Genomic DNA, 21425 nt, shown 5'->3' with positions numbered 1-21425 from the left:
TTTTAAATCTGAAGATTCTTAGTACTGGTACATTGAAATCTTTCATGGAAAACAGACACTTTTTGTACAAATTCTGTTTCATTAAAAAAAAAAAACCCAACAAACAAAACCCTAGAAAAAAGTATTTGCTTCCAGAGAGATAAACCATAAATACTCAATCAAGAAAACAGTCAATAGTTGTAACCAATATGAGGTCCTAAAAAATCAGATATACTCAAACAAAATGTATCATGAAATGACCACATATATTGCATTTATGTCTTGTATGTATCTGATTGGTTTTCTATAATGGTCCATTATTCTAGCTGTAAAGTCTTGGCTGTTCTTAGGGATGACAAAAAACCTGGACATTGTTGGTTGGTTTGGCCAGAGAGCAGAAATCTGAGGGTCTGGTTGGCCTCCATGCCCTGCAGCAGGTGGGAATGCTGCCTGTCCTGTCACAGCAATTTAGGTACTTCTGGTAGGGGCCTGAAAGGTGCCAGCTGGATGGGGAGAGAAATTGATTGAGATTTTGCAATGCAGTGCTGAAAAAAACCAAATGCATAGCAGAAGATGTCCAGAAGAAGCTGAAAACTGTACACCAGGAAGCTGAAGAATTATTTGTCAAAAAGATTTGTTCTCATTCAAAGAAAAAATTGTGGGTTTCTTGAAAAAAATACTGTGTGCATGTATGTACTTTTATGGTTCTGTGATACATAACTTGCAGACAAGATGGCCTCATTGCCTATGACTAGATGGAGCAACAAAAATATAACAGAAGAATGTACATGTACTGTGGGTGAAACAAAAGCTGTACAATGTCCAAGGGAGCATGGTAACAGAATAAACAAACATCTACAGAATATGCCCCTGGACTTGTAGTTTGGTGGTTACAAACTAGACTGTTGAGGCCAATACCAGAAAGAGACCACGTGCAAATATTGATGGGAACTGTCCAGAAGCATAGTGAGCGATCTCACTGGTGCTAAGAGTTAAATGAAGCCATCAGGGAAAATCAGCACCTGAAGGGTGAGATATGGAATACAGAACACAGACAAGATAGGGATGAGGAGGACCACGAGAGATCAATGCTGTTTTAGCAAAAGAAATGGCTTTTAGGTTTAGCCTTGCCTATCTAAAACTACAGAGAAAACAAAAAGACTTAATTCTGTGAGGATGGCCCAGTGAACAGTGAAGTAAGCTACACCACAATTAGTGCAACAAACCCATCCTGGTTTCCTACAGACATGTCAAATATCATTTGTTATTGCCTCTCTGATCACCCATCCCCTGTGTTTGGCTGGGTAAGAGACACCATGAACGCATATGAGAGCCTGGTCTATTCAGGCTGATTGGCCAGCAGTCACGGCCTTTTGAGGTTAACATGGGCCTGGGTCATAGTTTCTGCTTTTCCCTAAGGCTGTTTGTCTCCTTCACCTGCTGAGTAGCCTCTTTTCCAAAGCTTGTGGGAAGACAAGTGTCTGAGACTTCTGCTTCCCTTCGTTGAAGCTGGACAGCAGCTAAAGAAGTATTGGACAGTCCAGAGAGGACTGGGCAGATGGCAAGACTGAAAAAGCCCTATTCCATCAGCAAAACAGGCCAAAAGCATGTGTTGCAAGGGAAGAGCAACAGTGCACAAGCTATACACCTCTTGCATAAACTGGGGACTAGAGCTCACAACTTCCAGAATAGCAAATGACCTTTTCTGTTGCCAGTTTTGGCTACCCTGCTGGGCTCTTTCTACCCCCCACCCCCCACCCCCCTTTCTTTTTTTTTCCACCTACTGTAATTTCTTATTTTAGATTTCAGTAGATGCCTCACAAAAGTCACAAAAGGTTATGATAGCTCAAACATGTATTGCACCAGTAGGTTAGGAGCTGCTTGAATTCCAAGTACATACAGAAAACTGAACATTGCAACCCAGATAGTATGACTCAACATAGCACAGACCTACAGGGGTCTGTCATCAGCTGATGAGTCAGTCCTGCCTTTTTAAGACATTTCCTTGTAATATTTGGAGATCTCAAACTACAATACCGAGAAAAGACTCCAGCTTGGGGTCAAGCACAATGCTGTTGGGGATGGGTGTAATAACTCCATGAACTGCATACAACACTCATTCAGCTGTGAATTTGGCCTGCTAAATGGAAATTATCCACAGTACTCAGCAGTGTCTGTTTCCTACAGGCTCTTTAGTTCTTTCATTTGTCTCTCTTTTCTCAGGAGAGACTCTAGTTTTTCTCAGCATTCCCTTCTTTTGCACTGGGAACTGAAGATCTTTGAAGTGTGCCTCCTAAAACACTGATAATCATCCTCAATTAAAATGAATAATGAATTTTTAATTTGCCACTTACCCTTAGGATCCAGTTGAGTAGCTAAGAGCTCATCTCAGCTTATATCCTAAGTTGAGCTCTCACAGGGATCCACTTTGAATTAATGCTGCAGTAACACCACAGCTTTGGCTGGCTGCTGTAATCATGCATATCAGTTCGTACAACTATAAAATATCTGGCTAGACATTCTAAATAAAATTTCCATTCGAGGACCTAAAATAATGCCAAACTAGTATCAAATCAACTCTCTTCTGTACCCTAATTCAAGGGTATTATAAGTGCAAAAATGAAAAGTTGCAAAATGGTTTCATTATACAGATTACCTCAAGAAATTCTTAGACAGTAGTAGAGGCAGTGACACAGCGAATAAAGCAAAAGTATGTCTTGTGGCTGCTGTCAAACATGAATAATAGACCCCAATATTTTAAAATGAACTGGTTGAAAAGTCTGAATTTTTTTTCCTAAAAGTGGTTGCAAAAAGCTCATCCCATTTTTCATCCCTGCCTGGCATTCTCGATGTCATAATGCAAAAAAGATTTCCCTTTCAAAAAGTGTTATAGATAGACTAGCAAATTTCATAACCTCCATTTGTTTAATAAATTTGTAACACTATGCAGCCTAGGAAGATGATATGAAACATTAAAACGCTCACATATAAGTCCAGAAGTGCTTGAATTTGGTACAGGAATAACCTTCCCTTGTGTTCAAGGTATGGAATGCTTACTGTCAGGAACAGATTGTACACTGAAGTAATGTTATGTATGTGAATTCTGTATTTCCTCTCTCTCCCTTTGAAAAAAAATCAGTTTCATATGCCTTCAAAAAAATGCTAATGAATTAAAGAAATGACAATACAATTGAATGAAGTCCTAATCTGAAGGAAGCTAGACGATGGACCTAGAATTCTGTTAAATCCTAGAGGATCTTTATAAATGCTTAAAGGTCTCCACTTTTTAATACTTTTCATGGGTCTCAGCCAATTTAGTAAAAAAAGTATATTTTGTACTGATTAAAAGTCATTTAGCTGGCAGCAAAAGCACTAACCAAGGCCACAGCTAGAGTGTATGGGACATGGACTGTACAAGCACTATAAAATTATCACAGATTTATTGAGATGAGGTTTTTCCTAACTTCTTCCAGCATAGTTCACACAAAGAGATTTTTATGTTAAAATTGAGACTGTTTTGAAACAAGAATGTGGTTCCATTTATTACAATTAAGCAAACATTGCTTAGAGTGGACATTGTTCATTATGAAACCTAGAAATATGCATGGAACAATTGGAATATTAAGGGTTTTAAACTAGGGTTGGAAGTGTTTGCCCCGTCATAGTCTGCAAAAGGCTGGGAGGGGTTCAACATACATTTTAGCACTTCTTTCACTGTCACAGGCTTACATTTAACATTTATAAAGATTTTAAGCAATCTAGATACAGAAAAACTTTTAAAAGTAATGACAAAACATTCTATGATGGTTTTATTTTCCTGTAGTGTGGCAACTGAGTTGGATCAAAGTGGTGTCAGCATACAGTGTCAGAAAGTGAAACAATTTGGTTACTGTAAGCAATGCCAGAGATTTCACTGATCAAGAGAAAAAATGTCCATGCAGTCAGGAAGGAACACAAGAACTCCATGCCTTAATACCTTGCTTTAACTATTCTAATTTACCTGTGACTTTCATCCCTGCAAGACTATTGCACTATAAAAAATGTGTTCTGATAATCAGTTTCAGCATTTGTCTGACTTCTATGACTCATAGCATTGCATTTTCCCACTAAACACATCCATATTCCTCTCCCATGTGTTTCATTCCAACTTTTTCTCATATCTTTTCACTCCTGTATAAAAGAATTGTTGCTGATCTGTGAAATAAAGTATTAAAACTGCATGGACTGAAGAAAGACATCATTACCTGTAGAGCTGGGAACAACATCACAAACTGCATAATAAACAGAATGACATTATTCTCAAGAATAAAGTGGAAAGTAGTGAAAAGCATGAAATGAGGGATGAAATCTGCCAGACAGAAAGCACGCAGTGTGAAAAAGTGAACTATGGCTTTGTGAAGCCAAACTTAGGATATTGCATGTGTACTGGGAAAGAAAAAAAAATCTGCAAACCCCAAACTTCTGTTGGCTTCCTTACGCCTGAGGATTAAAGAACAATTGAACAATGTTGTTCAGGACAACAAAGAAATACAGTATGGACCCCAGATTAAGCTCTCAGAAAGCACAAGGTAAGTAGCATATTGTTGGTGCTGACAGCCCAGAAACAACAAAACATACACAAATGTTAAGGACAAGGAGCATTGCTCAGGCAAATGGGTTGTTCAGATGAGGAAGTAAGTGACATATCACTGCTAGCTCGAACCACATCATTTTTTGCAGATAGTATGCCACTTTGATATACTGCAGTACTTCCTAAATCATCACCGCCTTGCCCTCTCGATTCTCATCTTCAATGCTATGTTTGCTTCCCTGTGGGTTGTACGTGAGACACAACCCTGCACATGTCCCAGGCCCTCCATGCTCTGGCACCTGATCTAGTGTTCTCTTTTTGAGGATTTCTTGCAGAAAGCCAGTTGCCATTTCTTCTCCTACTGACATTCTGAAGCATATGATAGGGAATCCGTCAAATGGCTATTCCTATGACTGGCAGCAACAGCATGCCTCAGTACTCGTTATACCATTAGCTTTACATTGATCTTTTTGTGTGATTTCTAATCTGACAATATTCACAGTACAGTGCTATTCCTGAGAAGATTGTCATGATATATGGTAATATATGGGATGTATGATATGGTATTTTACATATTTTGACTGAGACAAATGGTTGCTTTCTGGATTCTCAATAGAATGAGCATATTTTCTCAAGTTTGGTTATGCAAGAAAATATACATATCTTTTGAAAAAGGAGAAACTTTATAAACTTGATTTAATGGATTAGAAATATACCCACTTTAAAGAACTATATTATCATGCTTTAGAAATGCAAGCTATAAATAAGGTTGTTTTAAATACTGTTTAATGTAACTTTTCAATTAATTTGTAAAACAATCTGACAAGTAAGTAAAACAGAACAAAAGATCACAAAATGTTTCCCATTCTCAATCTCAGTTAAAAGATGTCACTGATTTGAATAATTTTATTGCTTTATCCAGGTACTTATTTTCTTCAAAAAGTCTCAACCATAGTTAAGATGGGACTTCATTGTCATGGATGCTGCAGAAAAGTCAGTAGAAAATGTTATTTTCTTGAAAAAAATGCATCTTAAGCTAAAAGTAATTAAAATTTACCTCTCTTTGAACAGAACTCCTGGGTGTATTCCCACTTGCAACACTTATCCCCACAATAAACAAAAAGGGCAATATTTAAAATGACATTTTCTGCAGCATCTATAGTGCATGGTCTGTAGTGTGATCAAACCCTTATCTGGGAATGCTGCCAGTGGTCATAATTTGTAAAATTATTGTTATGTTACTAATTGGCCAGCATCTGACATATGAATTGACTTACCTGAAAGAGAAGTCAAATTGCTTTCAGAAATAGTCAAAAAGCCTCATAATTTGCTGGAAAACCAGCCTGAGGTATACTTTTAGGCTATCTACTGTATTCTCAAATAGTTTTGGATTAATTGCTTTACTGTATAACTTTGAACTAGAGTTAGTAAAAAGGCACATTGCATCGTGCTTATTGAACTGCTATAATTTGTGTTAAGAGTAGTCAAGTAGGACTGCCAGAACCAACTTACAACTGATTCAAAGTCCATTGTAGTTACTGTGAGGCAGTGGATGCTTGGAGATTTGAAAAATCGCAGAGTGAAAAAAAATGGTGCTTAAATATATTGCCTTCTAGAAAACAGTCTTTATTTTCTAAATCTACATCATTATAACACAAACTCTGCCCTGCTTATGTCTTCTTAAATCACTTAAATCACTAAATCTGCTAAAATATGCACTTAGTAAAAGATAAAACCATGATCAGTTATTTATGAACATTTGGATAATTTAAACTACCAGGATGGGCAACATAAACTCATTAAAACCTTTATGTAAATCTGTAATTAGGCTAGTTTGGGACTAAATTTACAAATAAAGAGAGATTATTAACTTGGAGGTGGGAAAAGACAGAACTAGAAAATTTTAAAAACTTTCAAAAAATATTACATCTTTCTGAACTTTTCTGCCAAATTATTTGTTGATTTTATTGGTTGAATTTATTTCTAAATATATGCTTTAAAAAATCAGAATCTACATCTATAACAAAAACATCCTTCACTCCAGCAACAGTTCGGCTAGAATGCTTCAGGATCGTAATGCTCTAATTTATTCCTCCACTTTTCTATCCGTGTTTTATGAAGTTGAAACGTTTCTTAACTGAGCAATGCTGTCAAATTGGTTTTAAATCTTGACACTCTCTGTTCTCTTCTTGAGTGTATGAAAAGGGTAAAAAAAATAATTAGTTTAAAAAAATAGTAGAAGTTCTAAGTTTTGTCACATGAACTGAAATAAGTACAGACTGAAATATTAATTTATTCTGACTGTCACCTTTAAATAGGTAATTACGGTAAGATATAGTGCCCTAAGGGTACCTGCGCAACGCACATGCTGCACATTTTAAATTGCTCACTAGATGGCAACATTGCTTTGCTGAAATGCCTCTGGAAGGCTGCAGCTACCTGCCCTGCAAAGTTTGACGATCACTTTGACAGGAGAGATATTAAACTATGGCTCATAAAACGTGGTAAAGAAACTGCACAGGACTAGTCAGAAAACCATCATTTATGCTTCAGTGCGTGGTGGGTCAAACATCAACATAGGCTTTTATGTCACCTTAGATATGGGTTTTAGTTATAGAGTACATTGCATTTTGAGTATGATGGTCCCTACACCGTTCCTTCAAATAACATATAAATGAGCAATACATGTTCATTAAGATGTCCATTCACGCTTGATTTGGCACAGGGAACAAGTCTTGGAGGTATAGAGAAGGAAGTTAAAGAATAATAATTAAAAATGCTTATCACATTGGAGAAGTGCTTTTGCAACCTACAACAGCAAAGCACAGAATACTTTTTAAGACATCAGTGTGATGCTGGTAAATATATTGCATATGTAACATACAGTGCTGGGAGCATCCACGAACAGTGTAGGCATGGAGGAATAAACTAAATTATGGTGGATTTGGTGAGTAGGGCAGGTGATGTCTCCTCCAATTCTCACCACACGGCTGCCCCAGCGAGCCATTGCCCACCTTAAGATCATCAGAGCAGGGTCAGAGGGGCTTGGGAAAGGGAAGATCAAGCCTGAGCCTACCAAACTTACTATTTGACTTTAATTTTGGTAGGAATACAAACCCTTCAAACTATTGTGTACCTTCAAACAGTGCTGATGTTGAGGAAATACCCTGTAAATATACATAACACTTTTTTCTGTAATTATAGAGGCTGGCCTATGCAACTTCTTGTATGCTCTAATTGTACCTTATAACAATCTAAATACACACAGCTATAGTGCACTCTTCAATCTGACCTGAAGTGAACCTTTAACCAATCCGTTTTTTTCACAACAGTGTTTGCTAATATTTTTTTCTCATCTTTAGGTGGTAGTAAAAGATAGGCTGGGAACTTTTCCTATCCTGATAGGCTGGTAATCTCAACTGCAGTCAAGGGAGGGAAACTTTTCCATTAACTTTTACAGACCAAGATCTGAGTCACATATTCTGTGAGAAAAATGCAATTCTCAGCTCAGTGACAGATAATGTTATGCACATATATTTAAACAAGGTGGTCTTTAATTAGATCAAGTCTAAAAATATGCATTTAATACCTACTAATTTAAAATCACACTTGGGAGAAAGTGTTGCCATCTCTCTATGGGACTACCAGGGTCAGGAAATGAAGCTCCCTTCTCCCTTTAGGATTCTCCAACACCAGCTGAATTCTGCAACTCTCTCTGTGAGGAGAAAGCCATTCTGCAAATGACCAAATTCTTGCTTTTGACATGACAAGCAGGTTTCACCCCACCGTTTGAGTTCCCTCCCACAGCAGCATGAGGAATTTCTGCCTTCTCAGATATGCAGGTGGCATGGTGGTCAGGGAGAAACATGACCATGCTGTGGGATCCCTGGCAGCACACACCCTCAGGCCATGGGTGTCTCCCATGCTGGCAGCATCCATGGCTGGTAGTACACACATGAGTCATGCCACCTGTAGAGAGCAGGACAGGTAGAAAACCAGCCTGCCCAACTCATCTGGTCACTGCATCTTATCTACATTGTGCTCTGCCCATCTGGGTACAAATCCAGATCAAGTCTCCAGTTAGACACCTTGAGTTAAGAATGAAAATATCTCCATTAAAACGAAAAGGAGCTTGCCTGGAAATGCAGCTGATGCCAAGCTGAGGTTCTGCCCCTGTATGCTTATTTATGAGGTTTGGACTGATTTTTTTAATGCTTTGAGTTTCTTTTTGTAACAGGAACTGGAATACTGAGTGGGGCTGAGCCTAAGGCACAATTCTGCCTAATGGGGAATTACCTGATTTTATCCAGTTTATCTCCATTGTAAGCCCTGGGAGTTACATGACAAATTTGTGTCTGTATCTGAAACTACTCTTTCTTCTACTTAGCCCTCTCTATTGTAGGAAACGTTACCTATCCTGCTTCTTATAATGAACAAATAATGTATGGTTGTACTCTGGATTATTCAATCCATTTGGAGGGATATACTAGTACTAAACACATGTGAAGGACCTCTATATAACTTTAATTTGTCAGCATCTCTTTCTTCTACACCTACTTTCTGGTACAGTATTTAGAGATATTAGTAAGCAGGCAATGCAGGGTAAGCTATGTTTTGCTTGTTATGCCATTCTAATACTATGTGTTGAAACATTTGCTATGTAAAAATTTTGAATTTCAAAACTGTTAAGTTCAATAATTCCCATTTCCACTACAAAGTCTACAGTAGATGAAGGTATGTTCAGGAAAAAGAGCACTTTCACATTCACATTAAAGCACAGAACTGTTAAAGATCAAAGTAGGCCTGACCATTTCAATTTCTTTTTGGTGGAATTAGAAAATTAACATGTGAAGAATAGAATGTAAATGATGTGTAAGTTATGTCACAGGGTATCTTAGAAAATACTGGTTTTGTAACTGAATCAAACAGGGAAATGAATACTTGTTACTTGGATTTTTCAGAGAATCTTACTGTTGGTTAGAAAGGGAAAAGTAAATACCAGAGTAATTCAGGCAATTGCAGCAAGTTGTTTAGTCAGGTGCAGCAGAGACCATTGTTAGAACTTGTTTTACAAGCATTTAACATTTTCATTAATAATCTGAGAGGGTTCACAGCACGCTAATTAAATGAATAGATAATTCTAAATTAAAAGAAGTCACAAAGCATCAATGAGGAGTTAGACAAACGTAACAGGATTGAAAAGGTTGGAAAAGTAAGGACAAAATTACATTCAAACTTGGAAATGTGCGGTCAGAGGTATTTTAATAACAACTTCCCTATACAGGAGAGAGTTGTGTAAGAAACAAGCAAAGCAACAGCACTGAAGGAATAAGTGAACTGAACATTGGTTGACATGTGATGCTGAAGCTGCAAAGCCTACTTTGATTCTGGCTGCCTGTGAAGAAGTCTGTCCCTTGGAGAGCTCACAGCAACTTTTAGGAGCTCGAGGATGGAAGGAATCTCAAGCATTCATTTATAAGGAAAAATTTAAGTGGGTTGCATTCAAGATCAGGCAAGTGGCAAGTGAGTTTGTGCTTAAAAAAATACATGCATTTGAAGAATATAAAGACCAGAAGAAAACTAAGTCTGGAAATTTGCATTTGGTAGAAAGTCTTCAGTGAAGAAAAGAACTAACATGATCTGGGGTACTTAACACTTCAGTTCAGTATATCACTAGACAAGGTACTATAAAGAAATTTCTATCAGGCACAAAGATTAATGCAGTGTATCTTTTCCATCTCCTATGTATTCTCTATGATTTCATCTAACAGTTAAGTCAGTAACTTCTAATTAACATCAGTTGAGCTTATTCCTAAATCTCACTGAAGTAAGATACAATGCTGCAGTGAAATTTAAGCACACTGTAATATGAAATCAATGCATTTCTAGTGCTTGCAGTTTTCCTGCTTTCACTGCAAGACTGCAGCTTTACAGATGGTCCAACAATCCACTGCAGCAGTAAGTGGCATTTTCTGTTCGTTTTTAAACGCTGAAAATATCATTCACTTGTGCACTAATCCCAATATTTTATGGCACATCTCTTTCATTTTTTTCAGTTGATCCATTATACATTATCTCTCACAACTTTACCACAAAGGACATACAGCAGTACTTGGGTGAAATCCTAGCAATTTATGGACCTCAGTTCCAATTTAAAAAGGAAGAGAGGTAAATTCCAACACCTGAATTTGCTGTCAGCTCAGACAGAGACAGGCCCTTTGCTATGTCCTGTTCCTTGTGCTCTGTTGTCACTGCTTTGTGTGCTCCAGAAGGGGAATGCTGGTCAGATGACACAGGATGAAAGACTGGGAAATGTGGGGTGGGTTTAGGGCTGGCTGGTTTAGGGCTAGAAGAGCAAAAAAGAAATGGGTAAAAATTTAAGAATGAGGTATTATTTCTAAGCAATCCTGCAAGAGATGAAAGTTAAGTGATTCTCTAAAGCTCCATGAGTCAAAAGATCCCACTGACTTCAGTGGGATCCTTTAGTCACTAAGGATATAGTCCTGAGGCCATAATTTCTCTTTAGGATCACTTCTCCAACTGGGCACAAGTGCTAATTAATGGACTATCAGAATTGTCATATTTCTAGTACCTCCTTTGAGTCTCTCTAGGAACATTTCCCGTTGGCACAGGGTGCTGCAGGGAAACAGCTCTTACTACTTTAAGTTGTCTCTCAGCTGGTTTGGAGTACTGTGAGATGCTGTTGCAGAACTGGGATTTGCAGAAGCCACACATGAGTAATATTCATATGGCCACAAGAGCTGAGAGGGAAGTTGAAGCGTATGTTCCTCACTGATCCTCTGTACCGCTATGCTGGGGGTGTCACTGGGCAGCAGCCTAGGCCCAACTTCATAACAAAACCTGTCTCACCAGAGTGGCAGAAAAGTGTAACTTTCTCCTTCACAATTCACAGCTAAACCACAGTTTGTTACACAGCTTTCAACATATGAGCATCCATGGGTAGGAAACATGCTGCAGATTCTAGCTGCACCTTCTTTTTTTTATCGGACAGTAACTACTACATACACCCTTTCTACACTACATATCAATCAAGCACATGTCACACCTTCAGGGACCTCAGGAGGTCTGAGTACAGACATAAGTTTACACATCTCAGTGCCCCATGCATGAGGCAACAAGGCCAGGCCAGAACTATAGAGGGCTTTTATGATCTGACATTAATTAATTTGTTACAGTGCTCTTGAATACAATATTTTTGTTTCCCTTCTTTCCTTTAATTAAATTCCATTAAAAAAGTGTTACCCTTTGATTATATTCTCAACCACAACTGACTCAGCATACTTCATGTGTTGAGGTGGGAAGTACCTAATTAGGATGTTAATATTCTTTCATGTTATTTTTTTTATAATAGAAGCAGTACTTCCAGTTGTGTTGCAGAGGTATGACTAAATGTATTAGATGAATAGAAATCCTCCTTACACCATTAGTCATTACCTTTCAAACCATCTCATCTCATCTCACAGAGTGGCCTCTTTGCAACTTTTCGAAGAAGAAATCAAGGGACAGGTTCTCCAAGGCATTCAAGCAGAGGAGCAAGGGTATCCATGCCACTACATTCAGAGTTTGTGCACCTCACAAATTCAGTAAACTTGCTCTGCATGTTCATCCACACATCAGAAGTAGTGAGCTGTACTTTTTGACAATAAATACCTAAAATTAGCTGCCACAGGGATTCTGGGTTGCGACAAGAATACAGGCGGCTGGTTTAAGAGATTATTTAATGTTACTATTAATGAGCTCATTTGAAACAAGTTCTCCATTACTAATTATCACTTGGTTCTGACTGATTCATCACCTGCTTTGATGATCCTATTTCATAAGCACAAGATGAACTGCTGGGTTTAAGAAACTGCATAATTTGCAGATTTTGGTAAAAACAGAACTGCCTTGATACTGTGTCAGTTGCTGCCAGACTGATTTTTTTTCTTTATTCCCTGAGTGTGTGTGCACATATACTCATGTGTGACACGTAACTACTGTGTACTTGTGTACAGAATGCCTCTATAATACTTTAATAGAGACGGTATTAACGTCTAGCTCATACATATACACATTACACTGGAGAAATAAGAATTTTCCTTACCTATTTCAGTCATGGATATCCCCGGAGCTAATTGCCCATTGTTGAAAGAGCTATAGGTAAACAAGTTTGGTACAGAGGTGAGGTCATAGATTGGTTCCTGCTTTATCTGTTTGATTCCAGTCATGTCTAATCCAGACTGGTCTGGGGAAGGCTGGGCAGAATCCACATTATAATAACCCTCAGACTTCGGCAGGTCAATGACGTGCCCATTTGAGTAGGTGCTGCTGGTTTCATTATTCAGGTTGCTCAAGCCATTGCTGATGCTGTTGCTGTAAACCCTGGCTAGGGCTTCTGCCTCACCGCTCTGCTGCTGTCGTTGTTCCTGCAGTCGCTGCTGGTGCTTCTGCACTTCAGCGTACAAGCTATCCCTCTGCTTTTTGGACATTCTTCCAAACTTCACAGCTGAAAAGCAAAGCACAAGGTGAACCACTGTTGTCTCATTTTTTCTTGATTCCCCTCAACCCCACCACTCTCTTGATATTTAGTCTCAGTGTTACTTTTGCTGTGGAAATATCTTTTTCTGTGGAAATGAGATAGGATGCAAAGCTCTACACCATATGTGTCTCACAAAGGAAAAGGTATTGTGTGTTTGGATTTACAAGGTGATGACAATGACTCCTGTTTGACAGGAAGGCCTCAGCCAAGCAACTCACTTCCCACTGTGAATGTTAAAAAGACCAAGAATCCTTTTATACCTCTGTGTTCACTGAACAACAACCCAGTATGAAATGTACAGTCTGTAGATTCATATTCCGTGTGATTTACCAACTTTCCACAAACCTTTAAACAGTGCACTAATAGGATTAGTACTCTGGATGAAAACAAGCCCTAAAGCCTTATTATCACATCATTTCAATGGGGTGTTATCTTCACACTTTTTTTAAAAAAAAACCTTACAGGTTAGAGATAGAACCTAGAGGAAAATAACAGATTTGAAGGTAAACAGCATAAATGAATGTCATCTTTACCACAGAGTAAAGTCTCAGGGATTTACACAATCAATTTACATAACCTTCGTGGACAAATCCATGAATTCCTTCTGATGAGGAAGGGAGGAAAACATCAGAGTGCAAACCACTCTCCCCAGGAACAGGGTTTATTACACTGACATTGAAATTTTCAAAAATGACAGGCTGATTGCTGTGTAACTAGGAGGAGTAAATCCACAGCCTGCATATACAGTGGGTCATAGCTGACTATCTTTCCCCACCCCCTGCCACCCCATCTCTCTATAAATTCTGGCTTTCTACTGGGCTAGATCTGGGATCTCAGAGCAGAGATAGCTGTGAATTGTGCTCTAAAACAAATGAGGGATGTTTTCAGCAGAATTTATCAGAGTACAGATAAGAGGACATTGCTCTGGAAATACTAATTTCTACACATTATGAAGTGTATTTTCCAATGCTGAGTATTTCCAGTCAATCAGTAATTGGGATCAATTCAGAATCATCACATTATTTGCACAGATTGGGCTTGGCTCTCATTTTTGCTACCCCACAGTTCAGATAAAGCTCTTGAAAAGAGTCTGAGCCTACATATGTGGATGAATGTGAAAATCTTTAGTCTGGAAAAAGAACGGAAAAGGAAGAGTGTAATATGAAAAGGCAGTGCCAGAATAACAGAGAGATGGAAGTCTCTTCAATTTATTTGCACTTTTTTACACTGAGTTGTTTTTTTCCTTGTTGCCAACTTCATCTTACTTGCAGCCCTTCACACAAGCTACATCACACGAACAGTTTGCCCTAGAATCAGTCCACAATGCACTGTACACCCTTACAGACAATATACAATGACTGTATTTTGAAAAATGCAACCGTGTATTTTCTTCAAATTTAGGGCCTCAGTAATAAAAACAAACACCCACTGTTAATTCTCATTATATATTCATTAATTGGATTCTCCAGCTGCTGTCAATTAGCATCCTGCCTCTGCATGATAAAAATGAATCTGTTACATGGCTGAGAGGTAAAAATCACATTCAATTTCTCTGTTAAAAAAATCCATACAGCCTATTTTAAACTTGCAGGAGCTCTTAATATTGTTAAGTATAAACACCCTTACACAAACAATGAGAGAAGAAAGTAATGCTGTCAGAAGAATCACTCCCTTTTCTGTGTGCAGTGGTCCCTGAATTACAGGTTGGGAAGAAAGTGCTGTCAGTCACATTAAAATGCCCCTGTGATACCTCAAATCATTGGAAGATATTACTTTTAGGAGGAAAACACATGCTGTTAAATTACTAAGATGTTACTACTTTAATCTCCTCTGGGAAGAATCAGGAGATAAGGCATGAAGCAAGCTGCATGGTAGGACCTAAAAGAGTTCACAGATTAAAGGCTAGACTGCAAGGCCCCTCCCAGACTAGTGAGCAAGTTGTTTCAGTGAGACATAAGACAAACTGAGTAGGAAAAGACCTATTACAGTTCAAATATAAACCAAATTTATAATCTGTGGGCCATCTAAAGAAATAGCTCTTTAAGTAACTTCTCCATCAATGAATGTTAATTTCAAATGACACATTTTGTATAAAATTTCTAAGACAGAAAATTTCTGCCAGGCAATCAAAATTAAAATAACCTGCCTTCAAAAATAGAATATTTTATTCTCATATCTCCTGACCATTTAAAATATGTCTGTGAGCTGGAAACCCCCTGCACATGCAGTGGTGTCTGGGGCAGGTCAGCTGTGTGCAGCCTTGCACAAGCCTCCCACTTCCTACAGCTCTGGTGTGGTGCACCTTCTCAGTCTGCCCATCACAGCTTGTCACACCACAGCTTGGAAGGTGGACCAGAGCACTGCAAGGACCAAAGGAGCCCGCTATCAGATACACTATGAAGCTTTTAATTGGTGTACTGTCCATTTTCAGCACTAAACATTAAAACGTTTCTTCTATAGACCCAGAGAGGGGCAGAGGGCAATGTACAGGTAAAAGAAATGGTTTTATGGTAATGAAAAATATTTGGTGAAGTGCTCTGAATAAAACAAAGAGAAAACCCTAATTTAATGTTAAGATAAATATTAATGTTTAATATGAGGTGATCTAAACTGAAATATAATTCCACCTCTCCAGAGGTGACCTTTTTGTGTTTTTGATCAGAACAACACATTTCACTTCTGACTCTTTCTGTTCCAAACTAATACTGCTTTCCATTTTGCGGTTTCCCTACCCTTCCCATGAGTATAGCCTCCTTTGTTAACTGAATGGCAAGATCTGTGTCTCACAGTCACAGTGTGTGCATTACAAAGCAAGGAGCTTCTCCTTTTTTTTTTTTTTTTTTTTTTTTTTTCCCCGGAAATCTACAGGGAGTTTAAGTAAGTCAGCAGTGAAGAAGAGTTTCAAAGGGTTTAGGCATGAAGCAGGAATCTGACTCCTTACCATCTCGAGACATTCCCAGGGCAAGACATTTCTGCAGTCGGCAGTGTTGGCAACGATTTCTGTTGGTTCTGTCAATTAAACAGTTTCTCTGCCTTGGGCAGGAGTAGGAGGCATTGTTCTGCTGACTCCTCCGAAAGAATCCCTAGGGGCAAGAGAGACAGAGTATTACCATGGGCATATATACGTGCATGTGCATGCACACACACACACACAATCATGTAAATTACTACAATAAACTCTTATTTAGTGCAATCCTACTTATGCTATGGCCTTGCAGATGTGTTGGCCTTGTATACGGAAATTAAAGAACATTTATTTATAATAAGAATTGTGTTTTATTCTGTAAAGAATGTAATTCTACTTTGTTAACATGCAAATAATAGCTACAGAATGCATTCTTATTGTGCAATAAATACCATGTATCATCTAATGATTGCTCCTAACAGAAGAAAAGCTTGTCAGCATTCGTAAACAGATGACTTAAAAGTACTTGTTCTGACTATTTTCTTCCTTTAATGAAAGAGAGTGGTAATAACTGGCACTGGCTATGCATAGCATTGGAAGCTGAAGTGTGCTGTCCAATTTAACCTGGCAAATGTTGATCTGATCTGGAGGAACCATACACTTCAGGAGTGAAAAGTAATTCAAATTGAAACATCACAAAAGCACTAGGATTTAATGACTGTATCAAGTAAAACCAACACACAAAGGAGAAAGCAACACCTTCAGACACTACCATGAGAAAGTAATGACATTTTCCATTTCAATGGAATATAACATTATCCATTTTATCTATGTAAAAATTTGTAGTTATTCTATCCCCTAGAAGGTTTTTCTGGCCAGTTGTAGGCTATTTGGCTAAAGATCAGAGGGCTAGAAGGAGAGTATTAACCCACACCTAAGGCCTTACAAGCTCCCAGCTGCTACGAATGACAACACTGAGAGGTACTGTTATGGTGGAAGTAACATGAAATGGCAGAGGTGACAAGAGGAACGAAACAGAGAGGAGGGGATTAGAGAGAGAAAGAGAGAGGGAGAAGGCATTTTATGATATTCTTTTCTTTCCTGTAAAATAAAGGACAGGAGTTAACAGCAAGTCCAGAGAGAGTGAGAAACAAAGAAGAGAAGTTCCTTGACCACTCTGGCATCTTTCAATGTAGACAGCTTTAGGGTTGTGTGGTGGGAGAGTTGAAGGATAGCCTAGCCACCACAGGAAGCCATGAGGAGGAAAAGGGCAGAAAGCATCATTACTGCAGTTACTCTAGTCATCAGAAATTGTGCCAAAGTGGTCATGCCTTTCTGTGATGGTTTGCAAACACCTCTGAATGTAGCCAGAGTTGACTTCATTCATCAGGCAAAACAAGTGCTATCTCCACACAGGCTGACAGATGGTAATATAGAGCAATGGAAATCACGGCAGCTGTGCGTTTTGGAGGAATGAGAGGGGGGAAGCAACAAGGCAAAGTGTCACAGAGCTCAATTTTCTTGCTACAGGTAGTGCCTGAATTCTCACTCAAGTCCTGGTGAACCCAGCGAGGATCGTGTGGGTTGTCAGTAACAACAAATATACCAGTGGTTGTAGTTCCTGAGGTCGAACATAAAGAAATTCACTTCATCTGACCTGTGCTGATTTTATCAGTGCTAACAGTGTATCTAAAAACTAAATTAAGTTTTATAATTTGCACTTTTGAGAACATGGATGCTATTTAGGGAACTCTCAGAAAAAAATCTGGTGGGGACTTATCTGATCCTGGCTGACCAAAACTTTCCTGAAACTGTGGAGCTTAATTTAAGGCTAAATGGACACTAACTGCAGATATTTCTACTCTATTTGATGAATTTTACAGCCAATGTTGGTTTCAATGTGCAAAGGATTTTCTCGTTTAAAGGTTTAGATTTTAGCAGCTCCTATGTGGATATGGATTTGAGAGAACAAATGAATTAAATAGCATTAAAAGACCCCACACAACCATCTAGCACTGACTGTGCCTTATCCTGTAGTGCTGTTTTTTCCCATTAAGGTTGATCTAATCACAGAAGAGTTTGTTTCTTCTGTGCCCCTCTTAAGAAAAAATCATGGGTTGCATAATAAAATTAATCTGCAGCAGGTAATTTATTTTTCCAAGGAGACTTTTGTACTCTCTTTCTCCTGCATAAGATCTAAATGTTGTCTTACAAAGTACAGACAATCCTTTCATTTAATTTTTAGGGGATCTTTATGTAGCATTTTCTATATTTACCAAGAATAATTCCATTTGAGGGAAGGAGGATGCAGTTCATTACTGATGAGCTAGGGACTTAAAGATGGGTTTCCCAGTATTCCCAACACTGACAACAAGTTTTTCTGTATCTTTAAAAAGTCACTTTATCCATTACCAACAGTCAGTCTGAGAAGGGAAATGGCCATGCAAACTACTGTCTAAATAATGACAAAACAGTGGTAGCAAATACTTTGCTCTAGGGGTAAGCAGGAGAGATGATAAAAGGTTTCACAGCAAAAGAAGGAGCCACCGAGACAGACAGGATGGAAACCTGTCTTCAGGTTTCACCCTTTCAACAGTAGTCGCAGAGTCATCATCTTCTTCAATAGGTCCAGCAGGTTACTTAGCATATGCAGGCATGCACATGAAATAGCAATAGTATTTATGATGCCCCTTAAGCACTTATAATATGCATTTGCAGTGGCATAGCTAATGTAGGGACACAGATTTAAAGGATTTGCTGTCCCTTGAAGTTTGTAACACTGCCACTGGCAGTACAATCCTTGGATGTTGTGTCCTGAAATGCTGTGGCTCTCAGCAGCAGGTGTCTGTCTCAATGTGTGCATGCTTGTAGAGTGGTTCTTTCTTCCAAACATGGTCTGCCTCTTAATTAATTCAGATTTCTAACACATTCAGACAAAAATAACCCAAACTGACTAGTTATTAGTATGTGAGCTGAGCAAATATTTATTTGATTGCTGGGCAATAAGAGCAGAGTTGCACTTTCTGAGACAGCGCTTACCTTAAAAGAGAGTGAGATGCCTCCCATCGGACCCTATGTGAAAACTGACATCTTTTTTCACAACAGTCTCACAAAACAAGATTAGACTAATTGATCTGATACTGCAAAACTGGCACAAAAACAAGAGGGTTAAAACTGTCGTAAGTGGAAGAGAAGCTCTTTATCTCAATAAGCAGTCTACACACAGAGCTGAGGGGTATCATCTCCTCTCGAGGCACACACAAGGGCCAGCATTAACCCTAATCACATCTACAGGACACTCTACCCCTAACTGGTCTGTGGGCACTAAGCACAAAGACAAGACACTGGTTTTCTGCTTAAATAATTTTTTCCCTTGTAGTTTTTGTGACAATTTTGAAGTATCAGATCAATTGGTCTTATTCTGTTTCATGTGATCATCATCATAAGATGTTTATTTCTAGTCCAGAGCCACAATAAGACACTGACACACTGTGGGTTTTTAACAGTTGTTAACGTTTCTGAAAGAAATCTGCTCTTTGACAATACATTGCTTCTCAATGTGTTGGCATTAAAAGCTTTCTCTTGCGAATGGGTGCACACAAATTTTCAGATTTTTCAGACGTTCTAAAATTTTGTAAAGCATTATGTAAATACAGACTTGCCATTTCACCCACTTTCAAATGTACTATTTTTTGTTTCCACATAGAAGAAATCAGAGATGCTGCCTCTCCAGCTTTATAATTTCACATTCACAGTCAAAGCTAAAATACCAACGTATAGTATGAAGTTCTGGTTTTCCATGAGTAATGAGATAATTCCTTAGACAATAAAAATCACAGAGTATTTTTAAAACTGAAAACTAAAGCCTTTCTGCTGTTGGCTTAGGGTCTGATCTGTGTTACTTGAACTAATACCTGGGATAGTATGTCAATATAACTAAGCATCATAGGAGAGTTTGTAACTCTTGTTTTTTTTGGTTTTTTTTTTTTTTTTTTTTTTTTTTTTTTTTTTTTACCCTCCAATTCCCATCAATTGCTCTGTGCTGGAGCCTATAAGGAAGAAGACAAAGGATCCTTTTACACTACTCATAATGCAAGGCATTTTTTTCTTTTGGAAATTACAATTCGGCCTGCAGAGAATACAAAAGGAATAAAACAGGACCAAACTGACACCTGTAAGCTTTTAAGATGTTGAACTGAGATACTATGCCAATTTTTAGTGCTACACGGACTGTATAGGAAACTAGATAAGAAATCCATCTCTCAAGTTGATTTAAGGTAGAACAGGTGGGACTTACAGTTGTCAGCCTCTGCCTGTATCAGCACCTATACTGCATCAGATGCAGTATAAATATATTAATTTATGTTTCAAACAAGAAGGTAACTCCAAAGAGTATTTGATGAAAAGGAAAGCAACTAGTAAAATTAGGCATGAAACGCATTTTTATCAGCAGCAGGCTTTACAGCCTTTGGCACAACTGCTTGAAAGCCGGTAAGAGTGTATTATTGTACACAGATGCCTGAGGCTAATGCAGATGCTGATGACTATGCTGTATTAAAATCTCATACCTTGCAGCCTTCACATGTGATGACTCCATAGTGTATTCCAGAGGACTTATCACCACAAATTTTGCATGGTATCACTTCAATTTGCGCTGAAAAAGAAAACAACACAAATATTTTGAGTATGTAATTCTATTTCATTTATTTTTCTCAAATAAAGATTTTAAAAGCTAGAGTTTGACAGCAGATAACCTGTTCACCCCCCTGACAATATAGAACCACTTTGTGTTTCTGTATGCTTTGATTTGGCAAATTTTAATTGCTTCACATTATGTAGTTTCTACCATAACCCTCAAAACTCTTTAACAGTTCAATATACCTCATGATTAGCAAGTTTTTCCTCATATTCTCCTTTTTTACTTGTCAAGTTCATCATCACTATTGCTAATGACAGTCATTAGGGGTCCTAAATAATTATCTAGATTATGCTTGCTTATACATTTCAAATATTCATGACTTTTCACTTTGCTGAGGTAGGACTACATGGTATATTTTGATGCATTGTTCAAAGCAGTAGAAGTGATGAAGTTTTCATATCTTTCAGATTATGGCTTCAAGACACACTGGCAGAAATGGACTTGCAAATGACTGCTTAACCTCTCCTTCTCTTCAAGCTATTTGTTTCAACACCAGGTCATGGGCAGACAAAGCCCACAGACTGAGTTTAAGTAGCCAGTAGCTATGTGCTGGGAGAGGCAGGTACTATCTGAAAATGTCTGAATACGGTTATGCTTAAGATCCTTTTCTAAACATAGTGGTCATTTAATTCAGAGAACGAAAATATATTTCACTATCTTCTGTATATTTTTTTTTTGCTAACATAGCTGTTTGCTTCCCTCAAATACTTTTAATCCTGTGTGTGTTTTCTTT

At 38.2% G+C, this 21425-nt stretch overlaps 1 protein-coding gene across 1 annotated transcript in view; it reads right to left on the bottom strand.

The window, feature by feature from the left end:
* The window catches only part of RORB (RAR related orphan receptor B), a 47466-nt gene that overhangs the window by 14417 nt on the left and 11624 nt on the right, over positions 1-21425 (bottom strand). The window contains exons 2-4 of the mRNA XM_026866160.1: positions 20562-20647; positions 16030-16171; positions 12654-13055 (exon numbers count right to left, since the gene is read on the bottom strand). Coding sequence (XP_026721961.1) covers positions 12654-13055; positions 16030-16171; positions 20562-20647 — 630 coding nt within the window. The remainder of the gene's footprint in view (positions 1-12653; positions 13056-16029; positions 16172-20561; positions 20648-21425) is intronic.

The sequence above is a fragment of the Athene cunicularia genome (assembly GCF_003259725.1).
Source record: "Athene cunicularia isolate RWA chromosome Z unlocalized genomic scaffold, athCun1 chrZ_part2, whole genome shotgun sequence".
NCBI classification, from domain to species: Eukaryota; Metazoa; Chordata; class Aves; order Strigiformes; family Strigidae; genus Athene; species Athene cunicularia.
This window is presented reverse-complemented; position numbering and strand designations above follow the sequence as displayed.